The following is a 12,870-nucleotide window of genomic DNA, read 5'->3' on the forward strand; positions in this document are numbered from 1 at the left end:
TAAGTGATATATGTATTTATATATGCAATCTATGTTTTCCGATACAGGTGTAAACAGACACGTTTCCCTAAAAACAAAACAAAAACCAATAAAAGTATTAAAACAGAAACATATAAAGTAAAAATCATTATCTGTGCACGCTATTTCAAAGTAACCTTTGGCTTTTAAAAACACAAACTAAAAAAAGTACAACAGCATCATCAACATTACCACCATCACCAACAACAAACAACTAAATTTCTGAAAGGATTTTCATGCAACAAAGGCAACTGTGATGCACAATGATAACACAGAACCAGTTCACTAATGATAAAGAACATCAAGTAAGCCTGTTCCAGCACACACACATACAACAGGCACGCACAGCAATGGCAGAACTTCTCTGTGGTTTTCCTATTTCTGATCAGCATAAAGCTGAACATGCAGAGTGTGAGTGTAGGACTGACCCGGTGGTCGCACAGGTAGGTGTGTGTGTGTGTGTGTGTGTGTGTGTGTGTGCACATGCTCTATTACATGCCAGCCCACTTAAAAAAAGTCTGAAGATCAACAGATAGTTAAGGGTTAGGTTTAAAAAAAAACAAACAAAAAAAAAAAAACCCATCCCTTCTTATATTTGACGATTTTGGCTTCGGCCTCTTTGACATGATCAAATTCATAACGAGCACCTCTGCGCTGTGGGTTCTGGCTCTGTGTTATTTATCAAAGAATTCATTAAATATACAACAATGGAAACAATAATCCATTACTAAGTTTATCAGTCAAAAATTTATGTTATTTACAGATGACCAGGAAACAACCCCCACCCCCTCCCCCCGAATGGTGACATCAAGTATCTGTGACTGAACGCGAGAACGTGCATCAGAGGAGATTGCCATCACTGGATCTGTTTGTGTGTGTTTACCGGAGTGTCGTTTTTGCGAAGTCTTTGATAAACTGAGAGACTTTTTTTTTTTTTTTTTTTTTTGTAAGATTCTCCTGTAGTTGACTACATTTGAATTAAGTACATAAGGTGACTGCATTGAAGTGACGTGACTGCATTGGAGAAACAAGGCACAATCAAAAAGATACTAAAAAACAAACAAAAAAACATCATCATGAACTGAGGGAGGAGGAAAACAGTAAACAACAATGTGAACTCCTCCCTCCCGAATCCTCGAAAGTCTGTGAAAGCAGCACGCTGAGGAGCAACTTTTGGCTGAACATTTCATCACTAGCAATATCCATCTGCCCAGGAGCATAGAAGGTTTTTAAAAAGGACATTATTCTCTCAAGTGATTATAAGAAAAAAGAACCATCAAAGTACACAAAAATTACATAACCAGTTATCATGACATAATTTGCATTATTTTTGCAGAGGGAAATTCATTGCTTAGACTGTTCAACACTTCTCAAAAGGGTCTCCCATTAACTGCTCTTTACAATTACTCTCTAAAGATATAACCCATAGATTGTCAATGCAAACGCATACTAAAGGTGTTTAATGTAAACCAATATCTCAACAATATCTGGTCTAAACCTCTCAAAATGTACTAATTACTGTGTTGTGGGTGTGTTTTTTTTATTTAAATTTCCTTTTTTGTCCCCTACACACACAATCTCTGCACTCTAAAACAGCCCCATTTCAATATGCATTTCTTTCTTAGCTCCAGTGCCGTAAGCACACAAGACAGATAAGAGTTGATAATATTCATGGCTTCCTTTTCTGCCGGTAGCAACCAAGTTCATGTTCTTTGGCATGGCAGGTGGTGCAGACTCAGTTGTGTACGTCTGTGTTTGCAAAGGGATCGGGAGGATACAGCTGTTTTGATCCTACTCAGAATGTCCTTTGAGTGATGAGAGTCAAGATAACAGACAGAAATACAAGAAAAGAATATACAGTATATGATGGTCATTGGCATAGCAGTCCTAGATTTGCATACAGGCTTTCCTCCAGGGGTCAAAGTTTAAAAGTCCTTAAGAGGGGAGAGGTTGGGGTTGGTCCTCCTGATGAGATCAGAAACAAACTTGCACACCGGTGCGCGTATTCTCCAGCCAAATTATCTCAGACTCAGGTTTGCTGCAAGAGTTTGTGTTTGAGCCTGGTTCAGTCTCTGAAACAAAGAACTCTTGCCATCCAGTTTGTGTTTTATCTAAAATGCTCCAGCAACAGTCTGAGGAGGATTCCACCCCATTGGAATAAAAAAGCACATGCAGTACTGAAGTACTGAAGATCTCCCTCTGTGTCCATTCATGTTCCTTTCCACACTCTTCAGTCCTGTCATTTCAGTACATTACTCCATATAATATCATGTTTCCTTTTTTTTTTTTAATATACGCTCACATAAAGATTTTTTTCTTAGAAAAAAAATTTGCATTTGTTTTCTGCCCCATTCTGTAGTTTGCAGAGGGCTCCTCTCTGGTTCACAGTAGGCTGAGAGATTGCAGCAGTGCTTCTCCGCTTTGGAGGAATGCGCCTGATAGTCGGATGTTAATCAAGGAACTGCAGATCACAGTTTGGACAGGAAATATAGCAACAGCAGCAAGTGAGTGATTTCGCAGAGAAACTGGTGAAATTTTTTCTTTTTTTTTTTGGCTTTCTTTGCTATGTGTGTGCATATGTATTCTTCTGTTTTAGGTGTAGTGTTGCTGTGGGCATTACAGGAAATGAGTGTGTGTGTGTGTGTGTGTGTGCGTGGGCATGTGCGTGTTGCACAGGAGTAGGAGTGTATGTTTTTTGGTGGAGTATTTCATTGGTGTGTGTGTGTGTGTGTGTGTGTGTGTGTGTAAGGTCAGGCCCTGCGCTCTACTGGCTGTTGCAGACACACTTCACTCCCAGCTGACACAATGGGAAGTCTGTTGTCCATGTGGTAACTGATCAGGTGACTGACACTCCCAAACCGATGATCTTTTGTACGGACCTAAAAGGAGAACACATGTAATATAAGTTTCAATATCTACACACCAATACAACCCTCCAATTTGAAATCCCTGTTATCAATTTGATCCCATTTTCCCTTACTGACGTACCACTCCTTCTGGGTCAACTAGTAGCAGGTGTTTGGGTTGACCACCCTGCTGTCCCGTGAGGACATACTGCCCAGGCGTGGTCCCAGACTCGCGCACCAGGAAGTCGCCATCTCGAGTCAACAGTTTCTCTGCTTCCCTGCGACTTAAGCTCCCATGGAACCAAATTTCAGACTGTAACTGCTGCACCATAGAGGGCACTGCTGTCACTGAGCCTGGACCTCCGTGCCCAGAAACCCCCAGGGCATCATCAAGCGGCTCTTGAAAAATGAACACACATAAATTTGTTGTTTTGTATTTCTCTGTGGATAACATGCAGTCCTGAAGCATCATGTAGTACTGTCTGTATTTATAGAAGAACAGTGAATTAGGGGGCCATTTCCAAGTGAACCACACTGACTCTGACAGATGCTGCATGGTTGTGGACTTTGCCGTTAATTGAAAAGCTTTATGTAGTCAATCAATAATGTTATATAAATTACCCCTGTAATGGACAAAGACACTCTAATTTCCTTATCTTCCTCTGAGGCTGACTTCTGTGGACAGCTCCACTGCCAATTAGCATCAGTCATATGGAATGTAAAGTCCAACCCACATTACTCATTTCCCAAGCAAATGATTAACCTTTTTTTCTTTTCACATGAAGAAAAGCTGATTGCAATTGTCAGTAATTTTGGTCATCTTGATTACAACCCACACACATCACAAAGTACCTTTCTTGTTTAGTTTCCCCACAAGCTAGCCATTTGCACTGCAGTCCATTTGGACTCAATTCATCGAGCAGATTCCCAACTAAAAAATGCACAAAGACACTCACTCATGTCAAAAGCATCTCTGTGAGCGTTTCCATTTGCTGCAGCTGGGAGACGAGGTTTATCTACATTGACGTATGAAGGGTCATCAAACATCTCCCGTCCTCCTTCTTTGGCACCCACTAAGAAAAGCAAAATAAACAAAATGAACAAAAATGACACAAACACAGGAAGAACTCTGGCACATCTTATCTCCTTGCATTCCCAAACATTTTAACCAGACAAAACAAGACAAAAATGGGGGGAAAAAGGCAAGAAATGGAGAGAATGTGTGACTGATGAAGAAATATGTTGCTAACCAAGAAAGATGCAAGAAAAAAATGAAAAAACAAACAAAAAGAAAAATTTCTCTCCATTTTGCACATGAATGATATCCAAAGTCCCAAAAGATGCACACAGGCAGGCAGAGACAGAGCTCACCTGGTAGGGGTGGCAGAGGCTGTTTATGAATGTCATTCTGACCTGGCTGTCCATAAGGCTGCAAACACAGAGGCGTACAAACAAATAATCAGTGACTGCGCCATGCTGGCATCCTCAAAAAAAAAAAAAAAAATTAATTCTCTGGCTAGTAAAATTATTACAAAGGTCGATAATTATGTGCATATAGCAAACAGGGCAATTACATCAGCATTGTTGTTGCCTTCTAGAGTGCTTCCACTCTTGCTACCATACTTGAGTTTGAGTCCAGACCATGTGACAAGTGAACAAGTGCATTTCTTGAGTCCAGATAGTAGACTGTATATAAATGATGGCTAGATGAAGCCATTGTTAAGCAAATTAAACCTGTAGCCATAAAAAAATTTAAAAAAAAATCATGACAGCAATGGCCAAAACGTCAAACTAATGTGTAGATCACAGTGTTTACATTATATATATTTATACATCTTCTTTTATATGTAGTCTATGGTCCAGATTTGTCATACTCAGGCCTGGTGTGCATCAGGTGACATCAAAATCCACAATCATCCTCAATTTTTTAAGCTAGATAATAACACAAATGCATTAGAAATCAATTAGAGACAAGTCATAAACATTTTGAAGTGTGCCGAGTGTGTGCCAGCAGCAACTCCGTTATAGTACTCCATTATAAAGGTGTGTATGCAATTATTACATGGATGATGATGCAATAATCCTTGGGACTGGCACAGATAAATAGTTACTAATCTCAAAGCACTTGATTTAATTTGGTCTAAAGTGAACACTTCTTACACATGTAATTATCAGATTTTTTAAAACAGTACTGCGAGTATTTAGATGTGTATGTCTTATTCCTTTTGTGTTAATATGTATTTTTCTCACCAGTGTGGCCCCAGGCCGGGTCCTCATGTCAATCAGTCCACCAGGGGGAGGCTGTTTTCCAGGGAAATTATTATAGTACGGGACATCAGGAAGTGGAGCAGCCTCATCGTCCTCTTCCTCCCATGCGGAGCCATCAAATGGAGCCATTCTGTGAGAGAGAACAGACACAAAACCAAATTACAGGAGACAATATGCAAACACAAGCTCTTGTTTTGGGCCCATGTGCAGTGACATTTACCTGTCATGAGGTGTAACCAGTTTGGGAGGGTTCTTTAGATACTGTTTAAAACGCAGCTCGAAGGCCTGACCAATGGTGCTGATGACTTCCTGGGCCAAACCCTCTGAACACTCCAAGATATGACATGCTGCAATAAGGAGGCGCAAAAAGCTGATGAGAAGGCTGCAGCAACATGCCCTTGAAGGAAACAGGCTCCAACAGACAAATACATTCAGGCAGAATACAAAAGTTTGCATGCATGTGCATTTTCAGTGCATTTGGTGAAAGGCAGTAGTTTTGACTCAAAGAATTACACGAGGAATACGATTAATTCTGTTTTTTTTTTTATAATGTACTGAATGTCAGAACTTTAATGTGAATAATCTAGTTGAAAGATTTTCATAATCAGCATGAAACTGAGAAATGTTTTTTCAGCTTGGAAAGCTGAGCCACATGTAGCCATATTTAGTTCACAACCTGTGTAACATTTAAAACAGAAACGTCCAATGATCATTTGGTGAAAGATGTGCCTTTTTCTGGGTCTGTAATGGGGGGTGTGACAAATTCAAGGAGGAATAAGCAGCTGAGACAGCCATTTTATATTTATTTACTAAGGTTACGATGAAAATTAGTTGACATATTAATGAAAATGCTTGGTTATATTTGCTGAAAGTAAAAATCTTAAAACCAGTCTCACAGTGCAATAAAAAAGACTACTGAAACTCACGTTTCAAAGGATCAGTTTATCTATAGTGGCTGCTGTTACCTTGGTGGTGCTGTCATTTTCCTGTTTGTGCTTACCTCTCTGGTTGACTGGATCTTTGGCCACATATGCTACGTACTCAGCTGTATCCTGAGGGAGACAGACAAGGAAGAGAGTCAGAAAGGGAAAAATCAATAGGAGAGGAAAGTGAAGGGCAGGTTTAGGACAGAAAAGCTAAGAAGAAAGAGATAAAGCGAAGGCTTTGGTGTTTAAGACATAGCAGAAGTTTAAAACACATATAGAGCGTTAAAAAAAAAAGAAAAAAAAAAGAGATGATAGGAAGTAAAGAGATAAGGTTTGGAAAGAGGGACTGCAATCCCGGCAATCCGGTGAGGCTGCAATAAAGTGAGTATTCATAGCAGCAGACAATGACAGAAGGCAAGGAGGAAGAGCATGCTGGCTGAAGAAAGATGGAAAAAGGCCAGAGTGAGATTTCAGCTGAGAAACAGAGTTTGGCTGACTCACTGGGTCTCCTCCAGAGGCGAAAGAGATGGACTGCATGTGATGATTGGCGATTATCTGTGGAGAGAGAGAGAGAGAGAGAGAGAGAGAGAGAGAGAGAGAGAGAGAGAGAGAGAGAGAGAGAGGGAAAGAGTGAGAGGGAAAGAGTGAGAGAGTGAGAGGGAGAAAGAAGGAGAAGGAGAGCACGTGGGTGACATGAAGTATGTGGGAAGTGAAATGAAAGCATGTGGATGAAGAGACAAATGTAGAATCATTACTGAGAAAAGTGCTTTTTCCTCCATTGAGCACCATCAATTGCAGCTGAGATAAAAACTAAGTAGGGACAATGGATGGAACACCTTTTTATCCATCTGCAACAACCACCCGTGTTAGATCAATAACAACATCAACACTTGCTAATGCTTCAAGCACAACATGTGGTCTGCATCTTGAATTTTAAATTGGTATATGTTCTGCATGACATGTTTCTTTGTGCTAATGTGAATGCGCTACACTACTGTATACCATCTCCCCAAAGATAAACATCGTGCAGTAGCTATTAACTCATTAGAGGTCTAAGAGGAGGATCATATCCTGCCTTGTGGTAAAGTAGGAATGAAGACAATGGTTAAGAGGGATTTGTGCAGCATCCAGCGTAAATGAGGCAAACAATGAAAAGCAGGTCTAAATATATCTGGGCATCTGCTGAATATTCCAGGAGGTCACAATACATAATACATATGGAAAATTACAGGGAAAATTTCTATTAAAAAAAAAAAAGGGCTTTATATCACTGAGGTCCAACGGTCTTTAAAATTCTAGCTAACTAAACCTGTTTACACCATTAACAAGAGGATGAAAGCAGTGGGAATAATTACAACTGTTAAAATATACACTCTGAAGGTAAAAAAATAAAAACATTTATAATTTATTAAATGATGAATCCACAGATGGGGCTTTAAAAGCAAGAAAATTTCATTTAAAAAAAAAAAAAAAAATCACTCAAGCAAAGAGATTCCCAGGTTTACTCTGCTTCAGTAAACTCCACAGGCTAAGTGCACTCTGGATACCTGAAAACATGCACCTTAGTTACAACAGAGAGCTCAGATAATCAAGTGTATCTCTGAACCAAAGTGAGATTACTGTCTTTCAAGGACAAAGACCTGCATAGAGTTTAAGAAAACAGCAGCTTGAGGAGGGAGATGGTTTCTGCCTAACCTGTTTGCAGTCAGAGGCCAACAGATTGAGGCTGCTGGTCGAGATGGTGAGGCTGATTGTCATGCCTGCAAACTGTAAGTTACTCTTTCCCAGGATGGATGTTAGACAGCGAGAGGAAGGCTGCAAAGAAGAGAAAGCAGTCTGAGTAATAATCAAATCAAGATGCCCAAACCAAAAGAAATAGGACATGTTTTTTTTAATTCAACAAGGCATGATAGTCGACTAAGTGCTTCCTGCCTCAGCATGAGTATGTGGACGTTTGTGTGGAAATGCCTGCGTGTGTGGGAGTGGGAGAACAGCTGCAATTGTGAAAGTGATCCTGTCTCCAAGGCCAACTGTGACCAATTGGGAATAGACAGGACAGTTCACATAGTGTAGGCTGGGCCAAAAGCATCACACAGACCATACCAGCACCACTGTGCCAGCATTATTGTGCCAGCACGTTTATCCCAATCCTCCTACTGTTCTCATGGCTTTCATCCATATTTGTTCCAAAATGTTTAGAGTGTGCAGTGAGAAAAGCAGCGACAGGACAGGAAGCACATGCTCGGCCACATTAACCTCAGTCCTGCCAAATCAGAGGGACTAGACTAGTTAATCTATTCGAGTTTATATCCTATAACTGTAGTTTGTCTGGGGTGCTATACTGTCAGGCATTCCTTGGTCAAACCCTCCTCTGAAGGCAGGCAGCTGAATTTAGCCACCTGTTTTATGGACTGCTAGGGTGGATGTTTTTAGGTTTACAGGAATACTGTGCACAGACACTCGCAGTCTTTATGCCAGCAGACTGGCGGCTGTGTCTGCTAATCTGTAGTGCTCCTTTGGCCTGACGCTGGCTCCACACAAGCTTCTAATCCACCTCTCCAGCCTCCCTTGTGACAACAGGGAGGGAAAAGAGAGATCAGAGAGTGATTGGTAATTACCTGCGAGTAGCCGGCTAACCACAGAAGTGTACAATCAACCTAAATCAAGATTTGTGTGTGTTTGTGTGTATGTGTGTACTTGTAAAACTATCTTTGTGGGAACCACTGAGTTTTAGGCCACTAGAGTGAGGACATTTTTGGAAAGTGCAGACATTTTGGTTGGTCCAGACTAAGGGCTGTTTGTGTTAAGGTAAAGGCTATAATTAGGTTTAGACTAGGGCTAGGCTCTTCTGTGAAGCTAAAGAGGCAAGTAATGCCATAGCCATACAAACGTTGTTTATGTGTATGTAGCCCAGGTATTACTCGTGTTGTGGGGACCTAAATCTAAAAGACACATTATGGGGACAAAAGCAAGTCCAAATGTTGAGATAAATGCTTGTTTTAAAGGCAGTGTAAGGTTAGGTTTAGGATTAATATAATAATAAATGGGCAGCATGGTGGCGCAGTGGTTAGCACTGCTGCCTCACAGTTAGAATAACATCTGGAAGGCCTGGGTTCGATTCCACCTTGGCCCAGGCCTCTCCCTCTCTCTGTGTGGAGTTTGCATGTTCTCCCCATGCTTGCGTGGGTTTCCTCCGGGTACTCCGGTTTCCTCCCACATTCCAAAGACATGCACTTACCGGGGTTAGGTTAATTGGCTAATCTAAATTGCCCATAGGTGTGACTGAGCGCGTGAATGTGAGTGTGAAAGGTTGTCTGTAACTCTGTGTTGGCCCTGCAACAGGCTGGTGACCTGTTCAGGGTGTACCCTGCCTCTCACCCTATGACAGCTGGGATAGGCTCCAGCCCCCCCGCGACCCTGAACAGGATGTGCGGAAGCGAATGGATGGATGGATGGATAATAATAAATAGTAAAGTCTCCAGGACATTAATGCAATTTAATGTAATGCCCTCTAAAGTCACACACACATGGCTCTGCGTGCATTTGTGTGTGTACACTAAACAGCCCACTGACCACAGGGTGGACAATCGAGCTAAATCCAGCTCTTATCCAGAAAACCCTTCCCAATGCTGCCCACTTAAGTCTCATAAATAAATAATGCTCTGTAAGGGTGTGTGCTGCTGTATGTAGAGTGTACCTTTCTCCTGCGGGCTCCTTTGGCACCAGGTACTGCCTCACACACCACAGAGATAGCTTCCCTGAAAAATTAAAAAACATGCATGTTTGCAAATGGCATATCATTAACCCAAACACCTTCCCAGATTCACATTTATGGGGATTAAATTAGATCTGGCAGCGGGTGATAGAATTTATCGTCCCTGGCGACTGGGCTCGTCTTTGCCACAGAGACAAACATCATTGAGGAAACCAGACGGAAACCACCAGGATTCCAGAACATTCTAATTTAGGGGCTCTGAGAGAGGCAGGCGTGTACATGCAAACACACACACACACACATGAGCAGATGCAGTCAGACACTTGCACAGAAAGAAACAAGGCCCGCCAGCAAAATAGAGCGGAAGCGGGACAGAAAGCGAGCAAGCAGGCAAAGAAATAAATGCGAGGTGAGTGGTGGTGTATGTGTGAACAGCCAACATTTTTCAGTCTAACCACACTTTCAACATCTCGCCCCCTCAGAAACTAAACAGAAATGAAATGAGAGAAAGGTCAAGCCAGCAGCAGATGAGCTGTGTGTAATCTCACCTCGTGACCTGAGTTCTGGTGTTGAAGTCCAGTGCTCGCATTGATTGTAGCACCTCCACGCATCCCATGTACTGCCCAGGAAACAGGAAGGCAACACGTTAACATGAGACATTTCCTACATCCTGGTCCCATTGGACCAGTGGGACACAACAGAGGAAGAAAGCAGTGGTATCCTTTCCTCATTTCTGAGTCAGTTTCTAAAAATGAAGCAGGCATACGTACAGAAACTGCTTGGCAGGAATGATGTGCAACTATGCATTTGAGTTGGAGGTTTACTGAGAATGTGCCACTCACTTACCCGTACAGTGTAGGAAACACCGGTGGTGCTGACCAGATTATCGGAGTGCAGCCAGCCACGGGTGGGCTTGTTGACAAAGGAGCCATGGCGCGTCCACTCATCTCCTCCCAGCTGCCCTCCTTCCACTCGTGCCCTCCTAGACACCCCTCCCAGCCGGTTCATGTCCTGCAGAGGAGGTCGGGGAGGGGGAGAAGGAGCAGTTAGAAGGGAAACGGGGTGATGAAGTGGTGGGGAGGAGCTAGAGTTGCTCCTGTCATCCCCAGAGGACTCAACAGGCGCCTGAGGTGCCTGGGGTGGCTGCGACCTGCTTGAGGCCTTGAGTCCTGGGAGAAGAGTAGCTGAGACACCCAGACGAAGGGATCCCATCCTGGGGAAGAAGGAGCAGAGGGTGGTGGGGCTGTTCTCAGCTGGGTGGGGAGAGGAGGGGGGCAAAATGGGAGTGAGAGAGGAGGAAGAGAGAGAGGAAGGTAAGCCAGGGGAGGGAGTGAGAGGGGTGGCAGGACTGGAAGGAGGAAACGAAGACGGATTGGAGTTTGTTTCGTCAGTTGAGCTCAGCGATTCACTCCGAAAGTGGGTGTACTTTGTTTTTGGAACAAGCTCCATAATGAATCTGCAGTGTCAGTTTTTATATCCGTGCAAGTCCACACAGGCTCTAGTGATTCAAAGTCTCTTTGTCTCAGTATTCAAAGTTTTTATCTAAAAGGACACACAGCCATCTGTCTGTCTCGGCCAGTGCAAGAGCTGCATCCATCTGTCTGCTTGTCTGTCCTCCGCTCGTTACCAGGCAGCCAAAACCCAACTGCTTTAAAAACGGCTTTATCCACAATGAAAGCAGTGTGAGGAAAAGCACAGAGGGAAAGTGGGGTGTCCCAGTTAATGGTAAAATGCAGACAAGAAAAGTTTTTTAGTGCACCAGTGCAGCTCATGTTGTCATGAGTTCATATTTAAATTTACTTGAGAGTTTTCTGAGTTCACAGGAACTGATGAATATGTTCTTAGCTGTCCACGGAGTGTTCCTCTTGGTGTTTTGCCATAATGTAAAACAATATCTGTGAGTCCCAAATTAATAGCCTCTGAGTGAGGCCCAGTAATTCAGCTGTCACCAGCACCATGAAGAATCAGCACAAGTGATTGTCTCTGTGAACACACCCTCGCGTGTTTCTTACTGCTCTGAGGGGTGCGCATTTCTACGTGATGTGTCTACATGTGTGAAGCAGTATAAACCTTGCCTGCCTACAATGCCTCTTTGATTATCTGTGTATATTGGTGTTGGCATGTGCTTGTGCGTGCGTGCGTGTGTGAAGCAGCTCCCCTTGGCAGCTCTATCCTGCTTGACATGGGCCCATAAAAATCCTATTAGCAGCCAGCGAGGGGACTGCAAGGAGGGCCGTGCACGCTAACGCGGCAGCAACGCACACATAATACACAGCCTCAACTGGTCGATACGACAGCAAGCACCTGCAGAGCTCATTGAAGCCCAGAACTGCTAAAGAGAGAGGAGGCTTACTGATGTATGGCTAGTCTCCAACTCTTGGTAGCGGCACACTTTCTTTAACGCCTACTTTTTACTCCCTCTCTCTCTTCCTCCAAATGCTTTCGTGTCCTCTCTGAATGGCCCTCGCTCTCTCTCTCCCTGCTTCTCCTTCTTCTTCCTCTCTTTTCTTCCAGATTACTTCTGGCTCAGACTCCTTCCCTTTCTCTGAGCTCTTTCCTCCCTTCTCTCTGTCTCCTCTCTTATCCTGGAAGTCTTCTCTCTTCCTCCACACAATGTACTCCGCCAACCGCTGTTTCTCCAACGCCTCCGCCCTCTCCCGCGCCACCACTTCCTCTCTTCTCTTCCAGATGATCTCTCGCTCCCCCTCTCCCCCTCCCTCGTCTGCTCGCCCGTTCTCCAGGCTGTCCTGCTTAACAGTCCCTCAGTCAAAAAAAAAAATAAATTAAAAAAAAAAAAAATATATATATATATATATATATATATATATATATATATATATATATATTAACAGTGAGCCCTGTCTTTCTGCTTCCCTAGCTTTAGGATTATGGATGGTTAAAGGCTAGGCATAGTAACCTTTGACACTGATAGAAAACCTAAACACAAAAAGTTAGTACTTAAGACTGCGCTGGCAGAGTTGAACCTGATCCTGACTGATGTTCCTGATATGGCTAAAACAAGTGAGCCTGTCTTGTTTCAAGTGTGTTCCCTAAAACTGGCCACATAGGTTGTTGATGTTGTTTTCCCTGGAGCACC

At 42.9% G+C, this 12,870-nt stretch overlaps 1 protein-coding gene across 3 annotated transcripts in view; it reads right to left on the reverse strand.

The window, feature by feature from the left end:
- shc1 (SHC (Src homology 2 domain containing) transforming protein 1) overlaps positions 1-12,870 on the reverse strand; it is a 22,931-nt gene continuing 10,061 nt past the window's right edge. The window contains exons 1-13 of one of the 3 annotated variants that reach the window (XM_030749090.1): positions 10,620-12,211; positions 10,322-10,392; positions 9,756-9,816; positions 7,754-7,873; positions 6,560-6,613; positions 6,133-6,184; positions 5,353-5,479; positions 5,115-5,262; positions 4,236-4,293; positions 3,821-3,937; positions 3,007-3,263; positions 2,734-2,897; positions 1-498 (exon numbers count right to left, since the gene is read on the reverse strand). In XM_030749090.1, coding sequence (XP_030604950.1) covers positions 2,769-2,897; positions 3,007-3,263; positions 3,821-3,937; positions 4,236-4,293; positions 5,115-5,262; positions 5,353-5,479; positions 6,133-6,184; positions 6,560-6,613; positions 7,754-7,873; positions 9,756-9,816; positions 10,322-10,392; positions 10,620-11,222 — 1,797 coding nt within the window. In that variant the 5' untranslated portion in view covers positions 11,223-12,211 and the 3' untranslated portion in view covers positions 1-498; positions 2,734-2,768. Of the gene's footprint in view, positions 499-1,552; positions 2,671-2,733; positions 2,898-3,006; positions 3,264-3,820; positions 3,938-4,235; positions 4,294-5,114; positions 5,263-5,352; positions 5,480-6,132; positions 6,185-6,559; positions 6,614-7,753; positions 7,874-9,755; positions 9,817-10,321; positions 10,393-10,619; positions 12,212-12,870 lie in introns of those variants that run through there. The other 2 variants (XM_030749091.1, XM_030749089.1) reach the window with 2 other exon arrangements.

Source organism: Archocentrus centrarchus, chromosome 16 (genome assembly GCF_007364275.1).
Source record: "Archocentrus centrarchus isolate MPI-CPG fArcCen1 chromosome 16, fArcCen1, whole genome shotgun sequence".
In the NCBI taxonomy this organism is placed as follows: Eukaryota; Metazoa; Chordata; class Actinopteri; order Cichliformes; family Cichlidae; genus Archocentrus; species Archocentrus centrarchus.